Raw genomic sequence first — 21729 nt, 5'->3', positions numbered from 1 at the left:
GCTCGACTCGATCTTCCGTTGTAGACAAAACTTTGAATAACCTAGACAAGCTCCCCCCCTCGTTTGTCCCGAAATCCTTCTCGGACGGATTACTTCTGTTTATTCCAACTTTTTTTTTCTCCTTTCAAAACCTTTCCGTCCCGACACCTTTCAACGAGCTTCACATCTTTCCCTCCCGCACATCGCCTCCATCTCACTAGGCTCCCAGCATCTAGTCTTACTCCTTTGCGCCATATCCTGCTGCACCGTCGAATCCCCAACGAATTGGCAGCGAGATCGAGGTAGATCGTCCGTCAACAACGTAACCAACAGTCGTCGACTGCAAGCACTCCCCCACAGGTTCCCGCTGTCGCTGCGAACATGGCTCCCACAAAAGACACCGCCGCATACATACAGGAGCTGGCCAACCCGCCACCTCCCGGCTCGCCCTATGGAGTCCCGATCCCAGGCTCCGAGAAGGAAGGTCGCAGTGCCATCTATCGCCATTGGCGCTTCCGTGACGGCCCTCTGCTGTCCACTTTTGATCCCGCGGTCCAGACCGTTCACGACTTGTTTGAAGAGTCCTCCAAGAAGCGTCCCAACGCCAAGTGCTTGGGTCACCGAGCATGGAACCCCGCGACCAAGGACTGGGAGAACAAGTACACCTGGGCTACTTATGCCCAGGTTGCCGAGCGTCGCAAGAACTTCGGCGCTGGTCTGATTGAGATTCATCAGAAGATTGGCATCACTAGCGACAACTACGGTGTCGGTTTGTGGTCGCAAAACCGCCCCGAGTGGCACATTGCCGGTACGTTGACTGTCACATGCCAAGCACGAGGCGCAAACTGCATACTGACTCAAAGTTACTAGATCTCGGTGCTGCATCCCAATCTCTCTTCACCGTCTCTCTCTACGAGACCCTCGGCCCCGACACGACCGAATACATCATCAACCACGCCAACTTGGCTTGCGTGGCTACCTCGTTGCCGCACATCCCCGTCTTGCTGAAGCTTGCCCCGCGCCTCCCATCACTCAAGCTCATTGTGTGCCTTGACTCCCTCGACGATGGCGAACAGGCTGGCTACTCCAAGCTGTCCGTTCTGAACGGCATCGCTGCCCAGAATGGCATCCAGATTTACTCCATGGCTGGCGTCGAGGAGCTCGGCCTCAAGTCCGGTCGCCCCATGCGTCCCCCACGCTCGACCGACTACGTCACCATCAACTACACCTCTGGAACTACCGGTATGCCCAAGGGTGTTGTCCTGACCCACGGCAACGCCGTTGCAGGCCTCACAGCCGCGAGATCCGCCGGCACCGTTACCTACAAGGACGTGCACATTTCTTACCTGCCCCTCGCCCACATCTACGGAAGAATGGTCGACCAAACCGCTCTGGCCGAAGGCGCTTGCATCGGTTTCTTCCGCGGCGATATCGTTGGACTGGTAGACGACATGAAGATTCTCGAGCCCACAGGGTTTATGTCTGTTCCCCGTCTGTACAACCGCTTCAACTCGGCCATCCGAACTGCCACCATTGACGCAGACGGTGTCAAGGGATCCCTGTCTCGCCAGGTTGTCAGCACCAAGAAGGCCAACATGAAGCAGCCCGTTGGCAAGGCAAGCAACTCTCACTTCTTGTACGACAGAATCTGGACCCCCAAGGTTCGTGCCGCTGTCGGCCTCAAGAAGGCGCACAGCATGGTCAGCGGTAGCGCTCAGTTGGACCCTGACGTCCACGAGTTCTTGCGCGCGGCTTTCGGCAACCATTTTGTGCAGGGATACGGCCTGACGGAGACGTACGCCGTCTCGACTGTTCAGCTGAAGGGTGACTTCACCCTGGGCAACATCGGACCGCCAGCCTCTTGCAATGAGATCTGCTTGGAGTCGGTTCCAGACTTTGACTACTTCGTCACAGACAAGCCTTACCCCCGTGGCGAGATTCTCCTCCGCGGTCCCAGCATCTTCAAGGAGTACTACAAGAACGAGGAAGAGACGAGCAAGGCCCTCGATGCAGATGGTTGGTTCCATACTGGAGATATTGCCGAGGTCGACAACATGGGTCGCTTCAAGATCGTCGACCGCAAGAAGAACGTCCTCAAGCTGTCGCAAGGAGAGTACATCTCGCCTGAGCGTATCGAAAACGTCTACCTGGGCAGCTGCAGTCTGCTGGCCATGGCATACGTCCACGGTGACCCGTCTCAGTCGTCGCTCGTCGCTGTCTTTGGTGTCGACCCCGAGAACTTTGCGCCATTTGCAAGCAAGATCCTGAAGAAGACCATCGACAAGACCGATCTCGCAGCAATCAAGGCAGCTGGCGCCGACAACAAGGTCAGGAAGGCCCTGCTCGCAGAGCTTGACCGGATTGGCAAGAAACACAAGTTCAACAGCTACGAGCGTGTGCGCAGCGTTTACCTCACCATCGACCCCTTCAGCATCGAGAACGAGCTGTTGACACCTACGTAAGTGGAAACTACCTTATTAGCACTAGGCATGGACACCTGCTGACCTAGTACGAACAGTCTTAAGCTCAAGAGACCGCAAACCGCAAAGGCGTTCAGGACGCAGATCGACCAGATGTACGAGGAGATCAACGCGGAGCCGGCCACCAAGGCCAAGCTTTAGAAGGTTTATTTATTTAGAGGATTGGCGTTGGATGATGTCGTGTCACATACAGGCGGGCAATGCTGTACCATATAAGATGATCTATTTGCTTTCTAGAGTTTACAACCACTAAATTTCATAAAGAAACGTAACCTTATTGCAGTGATGCTAAAGTTATGAGGCATGTTTTGATATTGATGGGAACCGCTTTAATGCATACTTTCGTTATAGCGCTAGCTGAATAAGTTACATTTTGATACCTCGCGTACTCACCTATACAAGAGCAATACCTACCAAGTAGTATGCCTCTAACTATTTATAAACTCATTATTAAATCTAGCAGTATATGCGCGTATTGCATAGTTGAAAAGTGTACTGTATCGTGTGATTTCCATTGAAAGCCTGATCCCGTTAAGGTCGATCTTTTGCGCCTGTAAAGCCGGAAAAAAAACCACCACATAAAGTTTAACATGTGCCATGTCGGACTTTGATGCGCTGGAGAGCGTGAGCTGGCGCATCTGGCTGGCATCTGCGGGGCCGATGACCTCCGAAGCCAATGGCGCTCCGGTCCGGCATGCGACATGACGGCATTGGACGGGGGCTATTCGGTTCAACGTTGTTCTACAGCCATTCGATTAGACTGTTCATTTATTACCGGCGCATTTAGACTTTGTTGCTTGGCGTTGTCCCTCGATGAATGCACGCGACGGCAGAGTGACGCGCCGTATCAGCGCAAGACGGTCCGCGGGGCACAGAGTAGGTATATTCGATATCGAGTTCAATCTTGTTCTATGACAACTTCCGCGATGAACAAATGTGGAATCAATAGTTGCAAAGCGTTTCTTTGGGCATTTTAAAGATTTCTTGAAGGAATTGGATTATTTTGCTGGATGTTCTCGTGGCTTAAAGTGAGTGTGCTGCCCCTCGCGAAGAGCCCAGAAGTGTTGTTGATATGTGACTGGAAGCAACGCAACGCTTTCCATGTCAATGAGCGACAGGATTTGCGCTCAAAGAGTTGTCGCAAATGTCTTAGGTTACATCCTTTTAATGTTTGTCTGGTGATTCAATGTCCGAATACAATGTTTTTGAATGATTAAATATTTCTTTGATACTGAACAGTTAATCAATCTTTATTCATTTAAGAGACTATTATAAATTACATTTCAATTTGAGCTATGCTATATAATATCAGGTTTAGTAGCTTAGACTAAAATCAATAATAGTCTAAGAGAATTTATTAGTATAGTTTTACTCTTTTAGATCTTATAGAAAGAAATGATTTCTTACGTAAGACTGTTTTAGACCCTTGTGAGTGACAGAAAGGTGCCAGGGTCCACTTTTTCTTAGCACTTCCACCTGACCCGCCTCTGTTGACCCATTATAGCTACCTTCTTCGCTCTAATTAAATGCGACCCGACGATCTACAATTACGCGTCCGACGACCTTCACTTTACGCGTGTACGCTGGCCGAGCCTTAGCTGGACGACGACGACGACGCGTCGATGTCCTTGGGATCGCGACTATGTTTGCGAGTCCGAAGGGCAAGTCGAATGCCACGACGATCGATCTAACGGCCGCCCCGAATAAGAAGACCGACATTATCGACCTCACACTCGACGATGACCGCGAAACCAGCTCACGGCCTGCTGAGGCCGAACCGCCTCGAAAGAGGCAACGAATGCACTACGGTCCCGACTTTCCTATTGGCCCGAATGGCGGTGACTCTGAGAAATTCATGCGGTGCCTGAACGCACAGGTCAGGCCATACATCACCGAGGCGTTGCTCAATGTTCCGCAAGATACGTTCAAGATTGCAGATATCGCTCGACGGGTAAGTAGGACGCTCTCTCTCGCCTTCCTCTCCCCTCTTGTCTCTCTTCCTCGCACTCATCATATTTCGTTCTCGGAAGCGAATTGTCTAACAGAAAGGCTGCAGGTGCTTGGGGAGGTGTACCATTCCGCTATAGAAGACGACGTGATCGACATCAACCAAGGTTTCCTGTCCCAAAATGCAGTCAAGAAGCTGGCCGCGCTCGCGCGTTATCGTATTGCGGACCTTTGCAACAATTACGAGGTGAGAACCAAACCTTACACTTACTTACGTACCAGCCCGCCTCAGGACGGCAATACACGAGTGTCGTACTGACTTTCTGTTTTAGGAATACAGGGAAAAGCCCCTAAGCTTTGGTGGGATTCGGGTCCCCCTCCACCCGGACGGATATCGTGGATCGAGACTTGCTTCCGAACAAGGTCCTCCGACGGCGCCAGCCAGGCCAGCGCCGCGGCCGGCGAAGAAACAAACTCGACCGAAGTCTCCAGCGAAGAGTCGACGAGAGTCTCAGCGGGCGCCTGAGGTAGAGTACCAGCCAGAACCCAAGCAAGAACCCTACCCAGCGCCTCAACCCCCAGCTACAGGACCCCCGATCGTCGCCGTTTCGACAACGAACTATCGAACGAGGGCGCAGGCCAGGTCCTTCAAGTCATGGAAGGCCCATGATTCACAAGCCGGGGCGGCGGCGGCTACCCCAGGCCACAAGGCCAAAGTAGCCTGGATGACGATGCCGCGGCGGCCATACACCACAACCGAAGAGCGTGAGACGATTCTTCGTGGCACCTCCAAGCTTGTACGAAACCTACCGGCGGCGACAGCGCTAGGCTCACTGCCCTTCCACGTCGACTTCACACCCGACGAGTTGGATGACATACGGAGAGTAGTGCGGGCTATGTGTGACAAGAAGGTCAAGCACAAGCGGAGAGACAATACGGATAGAGAGCTGGGAAAGATGCTGAGAAAGCGGCCCGACTTGCTCACGACTTTGCCACCCATGATCGAGCTCAAGGGAACGCTTGCGCAGCGAGACCACGTTGCGATTCGGAACTTCCTCGACGAGCTGGCGAATCGGCACAAGAGACCGGCCCGGCATCCAAAGGTGCTGACGTTGGAGGTTGACGAGTCCGACAAGCAGGGTGAGGCACAGCGAACCAGTCAGATTTCTGCGCTCTTGTTGGCGCGGGAAGTCGACGGAAACCGAGGCTTCGGCCGGATGCGTCGCCACATCTACTTCACCAACGAGTTTAGGAAGGCTCACGAAGACGACATGGAGATGCGGGCAGAGTGGGTGGGCTGCGCTGGTGACATTATGACGATTGCCTGGACTTCAGACACAAACTTCGTCTGCGGAGCCACGGCTCATTCCGATTCCCACAATCAGCAATACAACAAGGCTGGTAACCTTTTGCTTTGCTCGACGACGTTGGGCCAGCTGAAGGCGTATCCGGACCACAGAATCCCCCGACCGATTGTCGAGAAGGGCGAGAACTCGACAGAGGCTATGAGAGAAAGCCAGAGCCCGTGGCTCTACTCCTCCGTTGTGTCTTCTGACTATGATCGCATCAATAACCGTGCCTACACGTCAAGTTTCGACAAGACTGTCAAGGTGTGGAAGGTCGACGATAGAGGAGCAAATATGGAGGCTTTAGGCACTTGGGAACACGCGGGCAATGTCAACTTTGTGGCTGTTTCTAAACACGAATCTGGCATGGTGGCGACTGCTGCTGATGTATCCACGCAAGCTGTCCGGGTCTACCGCGTTGATAACGACAACGTATCTCAGAGCCCTTACCAGGTATACACCGGCTCGAGAACATGGGACGAAGGGAATGTGGAGACGACGGCAACCCAGAAATGGGCTTACTTTCCAGCAACGATGCAATGGGGCTTAGCCGAAGGTGTGCAACACTTGCTTCTCGTTGGCTATTCCCCTCGCAGTCTCACGGGAGATGATAACGACATTCCCGATGAGAAGTTGAACACCGGCGAGATCTGTCTTTGGAACTGCCTCACGGGCGAAAAGATCAAGGTTTTGACGGCGTCTACACAGAACGTCTTTGAGGTGGTTTGGCATCCCACTCTACCGAGCTTCATTGTGGCAACATCCCCGGCTGGGCTGATGGTTGACGACGAGACTCTGACGCAGATTCGCATCTTCCGCCCTAGCTTGACGCCTGAAGGCGACACAGCCTTTGGCGAGATGCAGTGCTTGGACTGTCCGGCCAAGGATATCAACGAGCTCACTATCAAGCCCAACAGCGTCCTCTGCTCATACGTGACTGCGGCTTGCACCGATGGAAAAGTGTACGTCTGGGACACCTCGCGAGGCGACAAACCTATCCACGCTCTACGGCATAAGAAGCCGATCGACGAATTCGATCCAAATTTGGGAAAGCGAGAAGACCTGGACGTGGGTGTCAAATTCACGGCGTGGGGGACTACAGCGGATCGCTTCTACACAGGCGGGTCAGACGGAGTAGTCAAGGTGTGGAACGTACGCAATTTCCGGCAGCCCCTCGTCCGGGACCTTCTAGAGGCTCCTGGAGCTATAGCATGCGGAGCTTTCTCTCCATGTTACTCGAGGCTTGCTATCGGAGACGCGAGTGGTCGAGTGATGCTCCTCTCGCTGAACAAGGAGGACGAGCCTCCGGCCAAGTTCGTCCTACCCCCGATGCCGGCGGGCATGCGACCTCGTCGTCCCGTGCGCCGTCCGATACCCGTCATCGAGCACGCCGATCCCCCTGCTCCACACCAGAATAATCAGGACCAAGAGCCCAAGACCGGAGTCGAGAGAGGACGAAGAATGCTCTCCTCTGGCCAACTCATTCGTCACCCGGACGCCACCGTCGGCGTCATCCAGGGGCCTGCGTATTCCACCTTGGGCCTGCGCTGCCCCAAATCGCACTTTGAAGGCGATGCGTCCCAGCCCCTGTTGGCGAAGGTCGAGGAGATTCAGCAGGAGAACCAAAAGATGTTCCGCCGTAGGTCGCTGCGGGTCACCCGTCTCCGGCCGCTGACTGACGTGGGCTCCGTGGCCCTCGAGCGTCGGCATGCGCGCAACGTGTCGAGGGACCTGGATCTGCAAGAGCTTTGCGAGATGACGAAGCTCGATCTGCTCATGGACCAGGTGAATATCGACGACCCTATCTACGATGAGGGGTGGGATTACGAATATGAGGAGGGTGACCTCGATAAGAGCATTTGGGCTACGCTTTCGTGAGAAGCGGAAGTACTCTAAAGAAGGGCTGATATAGCCTTTTTGAGATATAAGCTGATTTAGCTTATGGCCTTTATAAGCCGAAAGGGCTGATGTTGCCTTTATCGGTTACAAGCTTGTCTATGTCTAGCTCATGGTCTCTATAGGCCGATAGGGCTGATGTTGCCTCTATTAGACTCGAGCTTCACTAGCTGACGGCTTTTTGAGGCTAAGAGGATGTAAATAATTCTATTAGACGAATACCAAGACTTACGACATTAGACTAAGGTTTTATGAACAGAGTGAAATTTAGAGTGGTTTGATTACTATTGATAATAAGCCTACTATTGGTTTCTTTGGACTTTAATAGAGGATATGAGTTATTATGATAGAGTGCGCTTTTTTTTCATGTTCATATGTATTTTTAACCCTACCTAATAGCGAATGGCTTCTTCATCGACTTAGTGATGCTTGAGAAAGTTAGGACTATGTCTGCTAAATATTTTGCAAATAGCTTCCGGGGCGTCACTCTATATCGCTCTCTGAAAGAATCGAATCATTATACTATCATGGCGTTTGTAGAAAAACCAAAGAGTAGCACGATCCAAAATCACATGCTCAGGTGGGAGATATTGGCCTTGTCACCTCGCTCTGCTAGCCCCGTTCCCATGTTTACTGGACTACAGGGCTTTTGGATCCTACTTCCGCCGCCAATCGAAGGTCGGAAATTAGCAGGGCCTTGTATCTAAGCCATCCTACACCCTATGTAATGCCTCCTCCAGGCCCCTTTAACCTTACCCGACAAGGATGCCACACGAAACGAGCCAAGCTCATGAACCCAAGCTCTACAGCCACGGTATGTGTGTGCTGTGTGTGTGTGTGTGTGTGTGTTGTTATTGTTGATTGCGCCTGAATCTTGGTATTCCTTTCTCATCGTAGAGAGCTGTATCCGTACAAGCAAGCGCGGTATATATTCTTCTCCGGCCCCGCTCTCCCTCGCGTGGTATGTTCAATAACGAATACAAAGGAAGTGACGGCATAGTATGGAAACTACTAGCTTGATTGCGTTACCGAATGGCCTTGTGATATGAAAGAGCTTACGGCAATGTACTCGGCCAGATTCTAGTCTCAGGAAATGATGCTCATATACTCATGCGCGGGGCTTCCCGGATTCAGAGTAAGTTACCACAGAACATATTACCCTCAGGGCAACGGCGTCACTTAAATACCCTCCCGAGATAGGACGATGGGATTCAAGGCAGGCGCAAGTGGCTGGCAGTTTCTGACATAGCTCCAGCAAGTGACAGGAACCATGACACAGAGGATGAATCTATATCCTACACCCTCTAATAGATATAACCAAAAAAAAAATTCGCCCCCCGGTGGAGGCTATATCTCTTGGTGCACATGCTGGGATGCGAACTCGAGTGCTCTCATATGCGCTAAGCCTGTCGTCTAGTAGGTTGGTTGGCGTTTTTGATTGTCGGCCATTAACCACTCCACCACCCAGCCAGGTTTGACCTGACCCGTCGACCTGGACGGGCGCCTCCTGGCCGTTGACGGGAATGGGATTGAGGAGGGGTATGTATTTCGCGCCGCTTCGTGGTAAGGTGGTGTGTCACGTTTGAAAGGGATGGGCAAGGAGGGAAGGTACGGTAAGAAGCGGTAAGGTACGGCCAGAACTTTCGAAACCAGGTGCCGTAGCAGGGAGGAGGAAACCCCGACGAGCTACCTCTGCTTCATTATTTTTTCTGGCCCATAGACAAATTTACGGATTTCTTCGTCGGTACGTCCACGCACATAAATAGATCGAACATGAGCCACATGTGTTGTGTTTACGAATTCTGATTCTTGAGCTACGCCTTTTTCGGTGTCAAATGTGACGATTATGTTAGCGGGAGAGCAGCCCTTCTTTCGTGGCAATTCTCATGGCCAAAGGCTGTAGGTACGGACTACCATATGTTAGTATCTGAATCACCAGCGGCATCACGTAAGCTTCACTGAAGCAGATATAGACCAAAACAGTCCTTTTCTTTTTGCTACGTTACAACGGGAGTTCGAGTGAAAAGTCACCCTACAACCAAGAACCAGTTGACCAAACCCTTGAAGCCCAAAAGCCAGCAAGACCACGATACGATAAAGCATCATAGTGCGCGGGTATCGAAAAAAAACAAAGTCCTGATCCACCCCCTTTCCTCTCCAAATGAGCTCAGTTACTTTTGGTGTGGGTATTTCCTTTTCTCTCCTTGATATCCTTGCCCAGCTACCTCCCCCATATGAACGCCGGCCCAATGCACACATCCATGATTATCGCAGGCCAAAGGCCAAAGGCCAAAGCTCGCGAGGGTCCAGAGGGACGTCGAAACACAGAAGCAAATAAAGTATACCCCCTTCCATATACAACGCTCAGCGGATCCGAGAGGCCGCGCAGGAGAGAACAACTCAGTTGTCCTTGGCGGCCGGGAACGCGAAGCCGGGAGGGTACGCAGGCATGCCGTTGGGCAAGGTACCGATGCCATAGGGGAACTGCGGAAGCGGCTGAGAGTTGGCCGAAGAGAACTTCTTGTCATCACGGCGCTGGTCACGGTCGCGGTCGCGGCCACGGCGCCAGCGACCGAGGTCCTCGCGGCTGTCGTCGCGTCCACCACTACGAGTAGAGCGAGGTCCGTGGTTGCCGCTCTTGTCGGTCTGCATGCGGCGGCTGATGGCCTTGGAGGAAACACCATTGCCAATCTCGATATCGGGCTCCTCAACGACCATACCCTCTTCGATGGGCTTACCGCCACTGCCTCCATACTCGGCGGTCAACATCCACTTGCGATCAGCCTCTGTAAGCTTGCTGATAGGAATGATGCTAACACCCGTACGGTAATCGCTACAGTCGCGCGGACCGAAGCCAACGCCCCAGCGGGTCTAGGTTGTGTCAGTCGAAATACTTGGTAGTCAGAGATCTTTGGGACTTACTCTCAGCTGCGACTCATCATCGTTCTGCGGCATGTTGCCGTTGGCACGCATCTCCATGCCATCCTTGGCACGAACGGCATCCTCGCGGGAGACCATCTTAACGAAGGCGTGTCGCTTGTCCTTGTTAACGATGCAAGACTGAACCTGGCCAAATCGAGTAAAGATGGCACGAAGCTCGTGCTCAGACTGGCTATAAAGGCTGTCAGTCAATGTTCAAATAAGTGAAAATGTTTACGGCTATACTTACTTGACACCGCCGACGAACAGGGTGCGGCTCAGAACCTTGATGTGTCCAGGCTTCAAGTTACGGTCATACTCAACCCACTTGGCATCCGAACCACGGCGCGAGTCACCATGACCACCTTGAGAAGCACTGTGGCTTCCATGGGGGCTACGCTGGCGGTACTCACTACCATAGCGACCGTCTCTACTGTCGTGACGGCCTCGATCGGGGGAGCGATGTCCATAGTCGTAGCCATTGTCGCGGTCGTGAGAAGAACCACCCGAGTTCCAACGGCGGCCAGGCGATCTAGACCGGGTTGTACGTTCATATTTCCCATTTCCAGCTCCAGCTGAGGTACGAATGTAGCGACTTCCCTCGCTGGTGTCACTGGGCTGAACGGGACCACCCCATCCCTGACCGCTGCCGTAGTAACTCTGGGCCGCGATGGGGAGTGGAGTAGATGTGGTAGAGGGCGTGGGTACAGGCGGCCCCGAAGGAGTAGCGCTGTTTTGATTGCTGGCAGCCGCAAGCGCTGCGACAATTTGCTCCGCGGTGAATCCCGAATTGGCAAACATCTGCATGAGAGCCATTTGCTGACCATTGACTCCCTGAGGAGGCTGAGGGCCAGCTCCTGGAAACGGCAGTCCAACAGGAGGAGCCTGGGGCTGGCCTTGGGCGTATGCATACGGAGTCGCTGTGTTAGGGGGGCCACCAGGGAAAGGAGGCATAGAGTACGGAGCCTGGGGGAACTGGTTGACGGGAGGAGCTGGAGGCGGCGGCGGCGGTTGCTGCTGCTGCTGTGGCGTGGAGCTCTGTAGTCTAGAGAGCAAGTCTTGCAAGTTCTGAGGCACTGCAGGGGTCTGAGTCTGAGCCGCGGCGGGAGGCTGGATATGACCATGGGCCTGGCCGTAATTGTGGCCCTGATTGAAGTTCTGGCCATGTCCGTTACTCTGACTCTGGCTATTCTGCGGCTGGCCGTAGCTCTGGGTCTGAGGCTGGCTCTGGACGGACTGCGTAAGTTTGGCCAGATTGGCGATGATGCTGTTGGCATCAGCAGGACGGGGTTGAGCAGCCGGGGGAGCCGCGGATTTGGATCTGTAGCCCATGGCCTCGACCAAGCCTGGTGGGGGACTACCCTCAGGCGTGTAGGACTGAACTGAACGGGCAGAGGAGTCAGCACATTGTAAACCCGGGCTAGCACAACGGAGGCGATGAAACTTGTTGATCATCTGGTGGGGATGGTGACATACTCGGGTCAGGCGAAGATTCGATCTTCCGCTGGAAATCATCGAGGACATCAGGAGAGAAAGTGGCAACTCTACGCCATATCTCGAGCAGCTTAAGCAATTTCTCCTACATAAAGGGCAGCAGTGTAAGTAGATTGTTCAGCCATGTCAACAGAAAGCAAAGAACATATAGACATCAATGAACGTGTCCGAAAGAGTCTCAAGCGTTCACTCTCACATTGTCCGGTGTGAGGTAGATGAAAGGATGAAGGGCGAAAGACATCCCGGTCCATGTCGGAACCATTATGAGATATGCCAACACACAAAGTATTGTAGTAGAGGGTGCTTCGAAAACTGCAACGTTTGATGCGTACCTTTTGGCCTTCGAGGCGCAACTGCACCATGTCACTGATGAGGGTGTGCATGAGACCGGTAATTCGGTGACAACCAGCGCCAAAGGTTCCATCTCTCGCAGAACCATCAACAGGCTGGCCGGACACTCTGGCTTGGTCAAGCCACTTGCGCATCACAGAGTCGATCACGTATAGGACTCCAAGCTTGTAAGGAGCAGAAAACTTCTTGAACGTGGTATACAGCTTCTGGATAAGAACCGACTCATTCTACAGAGAAAGTTTCGAGGTTAGTCTAGGTACTTGGCCAGGCAAGCGAGATGCGACGCTGCGTTCGATATCGTATCGTACCTGAATGTTGTCGACACAGATGGTAGTGATATTAGCAATGCGGTTGGCGGTGACACCAGGAGCCTTGTAATTCTGCATGGGTTCGAGGGCGGCTTCTAGCTCCGCCACAGCAGCGGCGGCAGAAGTCGGGGCAGCCATTCTGCAGGGCGCTCGCTGGCAACTAAGATATGGCGATGGCGATTGTGGTGTTTTTCCTCAGGAGTTTGTCTGCGAGCGAAGTACGATTGGGAAGGTAGATAGTTTGGTTTGGTTGTGGCGGGCAGGCTCGAGGCAAAACAGACGAAGTGCCAGTAGCTAGGGCTTCTTTTTTTTTGCTCTTTGCGGCTTGCAAGAAGGGTTGTTCAAGAAGAGGTTTACTGAGGGCGCGGGGAGGTACGCGACGTCCAGGAAGTGGAAGTAGTCAAGAGTAAAAGAGTGCCACGCTCTTTCCTAGAGTAAAATCAGGCAGGTACGTCCGGTCGCTCCTTCCCTCGATCAACAACTTTTTGTGTGTATTTTGTTTTACAGACCGCGCAGGCAGAAATAAGGTAGATATCCCAAAATGTCGCGCGACGGCAATGTGTCCAGCACTCTAAAGGTACGAATGGATCGAGTTCCTGGATTGGATGACTCTCTACTTTGTACGGACAGAGCGTGCGACGCCTTTTTTGACGAGTCGTCCCAAGGAGGTCACAGAGGAGAATTTTCAAGTGGCAGGAGCCGTCGACGGTCTACTACTTGATTTGATTTCACCCACGGTCGGACTCTTGCGGTCCTCGAAGGCGAAATACGATGTTCGTCAGTATACGATGATAGTCTCGATGAATACAGTTATCTTATGCTGCCGACGGGATGGGCGTGATGCAGCGTCGCGCTGGAGAGGTTCGTCAGTTTTTCTGAGGGGGAAGGGGGAGTTGTGGTTGGAAAAGAAGAGATTCGGAAGTGGGGATGGAATGGAAGCTGGGACACGTTTGGAGACAGCGCTGGAGGCTTGCCGTGCAGCAGGCGGTGGCACATGGCAGGTGAGGTCGGGTGTGCAGCGTGCCCATGATTACGGCTTTATTCTTGGAGACCAAAGCACCAATCAAAACCATTGACATCTTTGTCATCAAAGTCATCAAGAGCAGGAGCTCACATCGTTTGCTGAGGTCGGGTGCCCAAGCTTCTTTCTGCCTAAGGCTAAAAGGGAAGTTGCTAAGGCACAGACCTTTTTGCTGACTAGCCGGTCCTCGAAGCGAGATGATGGTTCCACCGCCGAGGTTCTGCCGCGAGGAAGTACTACCTAAGGTACGTAGAAGATGGACTGCACCGGAATGCTAAGGTAGACACGCTGGTGATGAGCTGGCATAATAAATAAGTGAGAAAGGCCCATTCGACACAGTCGTCTCAATTGCGCCAATATGGAAATAACAGGAGATGCTTTGGGTCCCGGCGCTTGAATTGGCCCAGATTGGCCAGAGCACCTTTCCACATTGGCGTCGCCGGCCCGGACATCAACGGGGAGAGCAAAGATCTTTGTTGTCACGCCCACCCACAATTATTTCTGCCAGTCTTCATATTGTTCTCATCCACATCCGTATGCGGACAATACCCACCTGCTAAATTATCTGGAGAAGGTGTGATAGTTCCCCGGCAACACAACTCTCTTATTCAGAGCTGAAGTTGCCGGCAGACAGTTACGAAAATACTTCTTATCAGTAGGATCTAAACTTGAAGCTTGACAGATTCCTTTGCAATCGCTACAGCTTGTCAATAATACCACACATACGATTATATCAATTTTACGTGATAGCCGGAATACATAATCACACCATCTACCTTTGCCGTGGACGAGCGGAAGCCTCGTTCTACTTCATGTTCTACGGATACGTGACCGGTGTGAGCTTTCTCGGATGAGGCGGTCGAGCTGTGCCGTGGTTGGAAGTTCGCTCCAAGACAGGCAGGAGGGTCGAGAACGCAGTTTTGATTGGTCGAATGCCACACCTGCGGCGGGTTACGGAGCCTCGGAGCTGACGGGAGATGCGCGAGACAGGGCTCGGAGGAGAGCAACAACTTGCATCAACAAGTCCTCCATTGACTTTGGCTCCGGGCGGATACTTGCCAATGGCAACAGGAGCGCAAGCGCTGAGTCCGGACATGCTCTTTGGCGAGGGCCAAATCTTAGTAAGAAAGCGTGAACTCGTGGGGGCCGGGCCGCGATCCCAAGTGCCTGGGGAGGTACACAGTCCCTTCTGAAGTTCAACCGTCGTCCAGTCTCACCGTGAGGCGCATTGTCCTTGGCTACCTTACCTTACCGCCGGGCCACCCACAAAGTCAAGGCTGCGATGTTGTGTTCAACAGATACTTGGAGTTTGGCTTCCGACCTTCGGACGAAGAGCGGATACTCCGAGAGAAGCCGCCCAGATATCCACTTATCTCGGCTTTTCGCGTGCAAGAACGGGGCGTTGTGATACGGGAGGTAAAACTGGAGACTGGAGCAACGACAAACTGGAGTGCGCGATGCAGATTTTCTGGTGGGGCCGACGAGGGACGCTACGTAAAAAGACGGAGACAGGTTCAGGGAGATTGAGATCCCAAGATTGACAGGATAGATTGATTGGAGTCGCCGGTTGGGGGGACCACGGGGGACACGGGGGGCACTGGAGTCTTGGACACTTGTACATTACAGCCGGTACGTATCCTTTTCGCGTCTGCTCGCCTCGCCGGCGTTTGTTTCTCCCTCGTTGCTTGAAGGCCGGGAGAGAGAGTCTTGACCTCAGGTATCAACGGTGTAGAGGTCGTCCGCCACCGCAATTGAAACCTGCTCGAGTAAGGCACACCGGTGTCAAGAAGCAAGGTAGGTGGTAGGTAGCTGGTCTGAAAGGAAGGGATGTCAACGGAGTGCCGGACGGCGGCTGAGCTTCTCAATCAATTCCTGTACGCCATCGCAGATTGAGCGCTATGGCGCGTGTTGAATACCTCGGAAGACGGGCCTGGGCTCGACCTGCATTGGATCTGGGCAGCTTGAGAGCTCAAGGAAAAATTCCATGGTTGGACCGACGTTGGGGGAGCACCCAGGTAGACTGCTACACTGCAGGGCAACCGGCCGGAAGTCTAAGATGGATGGCAGATGTACCTGCAGCGCCAAAACACCTAGCGCAGATACCTCACCCTGCCTGAGAGACAACCCGTAGGCCCGCTGAGGTACATTGGTATTTCCGGCCACACCTGTGACGTGACCCCCCGAGGGCGGCCCCCGGTCCAAGTGCGCCTTTGCTTCATATTTTTTTCTATCCCATCACCTGCGGCTTTTTTCTTTCCCTCCTTTCCGACCTTCATCCTTCACCAGTTCCTGAAGCCTCACGATACTCTCACAATGTCTGTAGCGCGTCTTTCCACCTCTGCTCTGAGGACTTCCCTCAGAGCCTCCCCTTTCAAGGTCTCGGCTTTCAACGCTGCCCGTTGCTACTCTTCCAAGAACCAGGTAAGTTGCTGCTGCCGTCGCCGTTGTTTCCCTCCGGCCGTCCGGCCCTTCCTTACCTCGGGTATCGTGAAGCTGACACGTTCGCATCTAGACCTTGAAGGAGCGCTTCGCTGAGCTTCTCCCCGAGAAGATTGAGGAGGTCAAGGCTCTGAGAAAGTGAGTGCATAGCCATTGGGCCCCCTTATCGCAACCTCGACAACCGCTAACCTCGCCGTCGCAGAGAGCATGGCTCCAAGGTCATCGACAAGGTCACTCTTGACCAGGTCTACGGTGGTGCTCGTGGCATCAAGTGCCTCGTCTGGGAGGGTTCCGTTCTCGACGCTGAGGAGGGTATCCGTTTCCGCGGCAAGACCATTCCCGAGTGCCAGGAGCTCCTCCCCAAGGCTCCCGGTGGCAAGGAGCCCCTTCCTGAGGGTAAGTCTATGTGTCGCGACAATTTTCGCAATGAATTCCCTTTGCTAACAAAACTTCAAAGGTCTCTTCTGGCTTCTCCTGACTGGCGAGGTCCCTACCGAGCAGCAGGTCCGCGACCTGTCCGCCGAGTGGGCCGCCCGCTCCGACATTCCCAAGTTCGTCGAGGAGCTGATCGACCACTGCCCTACCGACCTTCACCCCATGGCTCAGTTCTCCCTGGCCGTTACCGCCCTCGAGCACACCTCTTCGTTCGCCAAGGCCTACGCCAAGGGTGTCAACAAGAAGGACTACTGGGGATACACCTTTGAGGACTCCATGGACCTGATTGCCAAGCTGCCCACCATTGCCGCTCGCATCTACCAGAACGTCTTCAAGGGCGGCAAGGTCGCCGCTGTTGAGAAGGACAAGGATTACTCCTTCAACTTCGCCAACCAGCTCGGCTTCGGCAGCAACACCGACTTCGTCGAGCTGCTCCGTCTCTACCTCACCATCCACACTGACCACGAGGGTGGCAACGTCTCTGCCCACACCACTCACTTGGTCGGCAGTGCTCTGTCCTCCCCCTTCCTTTCCGTTGCTGCTGGTCTCAACGGTCTGGCCGGTCCTCTCCACGGTCTTGCCAACCAGGAGGTTCTCAACTGGCTCACTGAGATGAAGAAGTCCGTTGGCGACGACCTCAGCGACAAGGCCATCACCGACTACCTCTGGTCCACCCTGAACGCCGGCCGTGTCGTTCCCGGTTACGGCCACGCCGTCCTCCGCAAGACTGACCCCCGTTACTCTGCCCAGCGCAAGTTCGCCCAGGGTACGTATCCACCATGAATGACAATCCAGATTCGACGTAAGAATGAGAATACTGACAACCCTACAGAGAAGATGCCCAACGACCCCATGTTCCAGCTCGTCTCCCAGGTCTACAAGATCGCCCCCGAGGTCCTCACCCAGCACGGCAAGACCAAGAACCCCTACCCCAACGTCGACGCCCACTCCGGTGTCCTCCTCCAGTACTACGGTCTTACCGAGGCCAACTACTACACCGTCCTCTTCGGTGTTTCCCGCGCCATCGGTGTCCTTCCCCAGCTCATCATCGACCGCGCCCTCGGTGCCCCCATCGAGCGCCCCAAGTCCTTCTCCACTGCCAAGTGGGCCGAGCTTGTCAAGAAGATCTAAACGTGTACGCTTAGAAGAAGATGATGATGATGGCGGAAGAGAGAAAAACGGAGGCGCGCCTGCGGATGCAAGTAATTTTGCGTGCGCGGGAAAGGCATCAGGGTCGCATGAGCGATCAACAATAGACATGAAAGGCAGCGTGTTGTTTCAGTCAGGGTGGATAGAAAAGCTTTGGGCGATACCATCCACTGCGCTTGTACAATACCGAGAAGGGCTGCTTTTACCGGGAATTACTGGGTTGTTTTAGTTACCTTGGGGCCGAGGCTGGCTTGCGTCCGAATACACATTTACGAATTTGAAGTTATAAAGATGTTCCTTTACTTGCATTGATCCTTGCTTTACCATTTACTCGGTACACTGACCATGGTCTATTCTCGAAGCTTGGTGCGCATGATGCGACGATGTTGAACTTGAGACGGAGCGGGAAAGGGATGGATTTGCCGATGTCTGCGCGCCTCTGGACGTGACAGGCGAAGCCATGCGCGCAGCGTGGCGCCGCGATGCTTGGACACGCGGCCGGACTCGAGCTATGCAAGTTTTGGAGTCGAGCTTCTGCAGGCACGCGCGCACACCAGGAGTTCGTGTCACTTGCAAACTTGTGATGTCTTACATAATCTCAAACTACGGTACCACCTTGTACGCCATAATATCCGTAGTCTTACTGTATGTAATCCACACCTCCCCCCTCGGGTTGGTTATACCCCAATCGATGTCCGGCGTGGGAAAGACAGCTTTTGAGCCTTGAGTGCTCCGTAAGAAAAGAGGAACCTGGTGCAGGAGCAAGTGGTTCCGGCTCAGGGATGTAGTTCCGGGTTTTGCGCAATGTGATGGAGTCGGATGGTTTAATTGGATAAGGGTTGAAGGCTTCTTACCGTGAGGCTGACGCGGTGGTACTGGGAGATCTTACGAGGGGAGTAAATGGATGTTGGTGGCTGTGGATTGCCAAAAAAAAAAAAAAAAAGGGATTGTCGATTCTACGGCGTACGGCTGGTGAGTCTGAGAGATTAGAGCTTGATACCCAGTCAGAGGCGGGAATCGGAGGGAGGCAGTTTGGGACGGGGGCGGTTGAGGCTTTGGCAGTCGGAAGATCCCCACGGAATTTTGCGTTGAGCTCTCCAGATGGGGACAAGGCTGGAAGCTGTTGGGGAGGGTTGAGCTCCAAAAAAGGACCCGGCGGGGCGCGTGGGCGCCTTCTTCAGTTTCTTGAATCTTTTGGTGCTCTTAGTGCCCGTTTTGGTGTGGTTGGCGGAGAACCCACGGGCCAGTCCGTGGCACGGCGGACCTGTTGATGCGCGGCCTCGAGGTACGGACCCTGTTTTCTTCTGCGTGAGCTTCAAGCTTCCTTTTGTCTGGTTGAAATCCAATGTTGCAGGCGGCACAACTCCCTTTCCAAGCTGTGGCTGTAACGGGACTCACTGATGTGTGCCTTGTTATCTGAGGTGAGGTGAGGTAAGCAAGCCGCCGAGGGAATATTGGCTTGCTGCAGTTCATCCTCGTAAAAGTACCCGAAGGATAGCTGACATCGGATACGATTGTTTGTAGTGGATGTGTACATGCCAACAGCTCGTACCTGCTTCCAAAGCTGCTGCTAATACAACCAGATATACTTGGTAGTCAACTACGGATATACGCACTTCTAAATGAGGTCTATGAGCAGCACAATGCACAGGGAGAGAGGGACGATGAGAGGGAGTCGAGTCTTACAACAATGCTTGGACAGCCGGCATCGTCTCAAGTTATGGGCGCACACGTCTCACTTTTATCGCATTCCCATCTCCATGCCACACACACTCTCTCCGAGCTGTCCAGGAAGCCGATCTACTGTAGGTGTCTTTTGCTTGCCAGTAGGGACACGGAGTACTTCGTACTCAAAGATGCAAAGTACCGGCGGGAGACATGAGGTGCCCAGTCAAGCTTACATACGCTGTTACAACCATTGGGGGAGACTTCAGACAAGGGGCTCTCGGCCGCCCGTTATGCTTCAAGGGTTGGTTACCTGAGAGGAAACATCTAACTCTGTCTGGTCGTCTGTATCGCATATGCCCGTTCAACAACCATCTAATAGGTCGTCCGAGGTGATACTCGGGTGAATAGCCTAACCTAGGGCTGTCAGATCGGTCCTCCGATCAAGGCCAAGTCCAAGGCTAAAAAGACCAATGGAGTCCAAAGTTGACCCGGTTCCAAGCTCATCAAAGCCCGCCCTAGGAAGATAGACTGGAGAGAGAGAGTGAGCATTGAGTGTGGGCTGGGACCAAAAAAATTGAGGAGCTCCAGCATTCAGGTAGCCCACCCCTGCCCCTGCCTTGCCTTTGCTCACTGTTCCCTCCCAAATCCACTCCAATTCCCACGTGCAAAAGGCGCCTGCTCCCACGTCCGCTCAGTCACGGAGAGCTCCTGCTTCTGTTTCTTCGGTTTCTTGTCACTGAGAACGCACGCTTCCACCCCCGAACTAGCAACCAAAACCAGTCCAGTCCCCCGGGCGCCTAACTTTCAAACGAACACATCTCTCCTCACCTCATACACAAAAGTCACCTGTGACCTCGGCCTTCCTCCGAGATACACCTATCAACACACAGCTCGAATATCCGAGGTCATTCCCAGCCCTTTTTTTATCCCGCAACCTACCGCATTTTCCCCCATTCCTCGCTTGGCTCCATTCCCAAGCATCTACCCCGTACTTTCCATTAAACCTCCCGCCGCACCTCGCATCCCCCGCGAAGAAGCACCCTCCTCCCTTGGTCAGGGCCCCTTTCCGTCATCACAAGTAGCAGAGCCATGGTTGCCGTCGCCACTATGCCCGCCCCCATCGGGGAGCCCCAGAAGCTGGAGAAGAAGCCCGTCAAGTTCTCCAACTTGCTGTTGGGCGCCGGTCTGAACATGTTCGAGGTCACCACGCTTGGCCAGCCGCTCGAGGTCGTCAAGACCACCATGGCTGCCAACCGTGGCGACGGCTTTGGCACTGCCCTGGGCCGCATCTGGGGTCGTGGTGGTGTCCTTGGTTGTGAGTAAACTCCCCATCCTCAATTCCGATGATTCTCGTGATTCTCCGAGATGACGACTGGAAATCAATCCGTCAATCGAGCTGCTTATCGCGGCCCGGTTGATGGCCATTGATTGCTTGATGTCGAAGCTCTCCAGAAGACAAATCACTCCACAAGCAAGAAGCATCACTGACATTTCTCCTCCCTCACAGTCTACCAGGGTCTCATCCCCTGGGCCTGGATTGAAGCCTCCACCAAGGGCGCCGTCCTTCTCTTCGTCGCCTCCGAGGCCGAGTACTACGCACGCAACGCTGGTGCTTCCGAGTTTGGTGGTGGTATCATCGGTGGTATCACCGGTGGTGTTGCCCAGGCCTATGCCACCATGGGTTTCTGCACTTGCATGAAGACGGTCGAGATCACCAAGCACAAGGTTGCCTCCACTGGCGTCCCGCCTCCCAGCACCTTCCAGACCTTCATGGGTATCTACCGCAAGGAGGGTATCAGGGGCATCAACAAGGGTGTCAACGCCGTCGCTATCCGTCAGATGACCAACTGGGGTTCTCGTTTCGGTCTCTCTCGTCTGGCCGAGCAGGGCATCCGCGACGTAAGAGGCAAGAAGGACGGTGAGAAGCTCGCCGCCTGGGAGAAGATTCTTGCTTCCGGTCTCGGTGGTGGTCTGTCCGCCTGGAACCAGCCTATTGAGGTCATCCGTGTTGAGATGCAGAGCAAGAAGGAGGACCCCAACCGACCCAAGAAGATGACGGTCGGAAACACTTTCCGTTACATTTACTCCACCAACGGTATCTCCGGTCTCTACCGTGGTGTTGCTCCTCGTATTGGTCTCGGCGTTTGGCAGACGATTTGCATGGTTGCTTTGGGTGATATGTGAGTTGCCCCCACCCCTTTCGTCACATAACACGGACAGAACTAATCATTGGGAACTACAGGGCCAAGACTTACGTCGAGAAGCTCACCGGCGACAAGGTCACGGCTAAGCATTAA

At 53.7% G+C, this 21729-nt stretch overlaps 5 protein-coding genes across 5 annotated transcripts; 4 read left to right on the top strand and 1 right to left on the bottom strand.

Annotated features, from left to right (window-relative positions):
* Positions 1 to 360: 360 nt before the first annotated feature.
* On the top strand, positions 361 to 2600 carry CTAM01_03421 (AMP-binding enzyme; the record flags this gene model as incomplete). Its single annotated transcript, XM_060519457.1, has 3 exons — positions 361 to 787; positions 850 to 2437; positions 2498 to 2600. 3 exons carry the CDS (start codon positions 361 to 363, stop codon positions 2598 to 2600), a joined length of 2118 nt encoding a protein of 705 aa, XP_060385663.1.
* A 1501-nt stretch (positions 2601 to 4101) lies between these two features.
* Positions 4102 to 7630, top strand: CTAM01_03420 (WD repeat domain-containing protein; the record flags this gene model as incomplete). Its single annotated transcript, XM_060519456.1, has 3 exons — positions 4102 to 4410; positions 4516 to 4653; positions 4739 to 7630. The coding sequence occupies 3 exons, from the start codon at positions 4102 to 4104 to the stop codon at positions 7628 to 7630; spliced, it is 3339 nt and encodes a 1112-aa protein (XP_060385662.1).
* A 2418-nt stretch (positions 7631 to 10048) lies between these two features.
* On the bottom strand, positions 10049 to 12858 carry CTAM01_03419 (RNA recognition domain-containing protein; the record flags this gene model as incomplete). The annotated part of the gene is made up of 6 exons (XM_060519455.1): positions 10049 to 10519; positions 10571 to 10760; positions 10818 to 11949; positions 12044 to 12146; positions 12394 to 12639; positions 12721 to 12858. 6 exons carry the CDS (start codon positions 12856 to 12858, stop codon positions 10049 to 10051), a joined length of 2280 nt encoding a protein of 759 aa, XP_060385661.1.
* A 3196-nt stretch (positions 12859 to 16054) lies between these two features.
* CTAM01_03418 (citrate synthase) lies at positions 16055 to 17746 on the top strand (the record flags this gene model as incomplete). The annotated part of the gene is made up of 5 exons (XM_060519454.1): positions 16055 to 16162; positions 16254 to 16318; positions 16383 to 16576; positions 16638 to 17381; positions 17448 to 17746. 5 exons carry the CDS (start codon positions 16055 to 16057, stop codon positions 17744 to 17746), a joined length of 1410 nt encoding a protein of 469 aa, XP_060385660.1.
* Positions 17747 to 20521: 2775 nt separating this feature from the next.
* CTAM01_03417 (mitochondrial DNA replication protein YHM2) lies at positions 20522 to 21729 on the top strand (the record flags this gene model as incomplete). Its single annotated transcript, XM_060519453.1, has 3 exons — positions 20522 to 20747; positions 20940 to 21612; positions 21675 to 21729. 3 exons carry the CDS (start codon positions 20522 to 20524, stop codon positions 21727 to 21729), a joined length of 954 nt encoding a protein of 317 aa, XP_060385659.1.

This window comes from Colletotrichum tamarilloi (assembly GCF_030869305.1).
Source record: "Colletotrichum tamarilloi strain Tom-12 chromosome Unknown Scaffold_8.1, whole genome shotgun sequence".
In the NCBI taxonomy this organism is placed as follows: domain Eukaryota; kingdom Fungi; phylum Ascomycota; class Sordariomycetes; order Glomerellales; family Glomerellaceae; genus Colletotrichum; species Colletotrichum tamarilloi.
The sequence above is the reverse complement of the archived record's forward strand: the minus strand, read 5'-3'. Positions and strand labels throughout refer to the sequence as shown.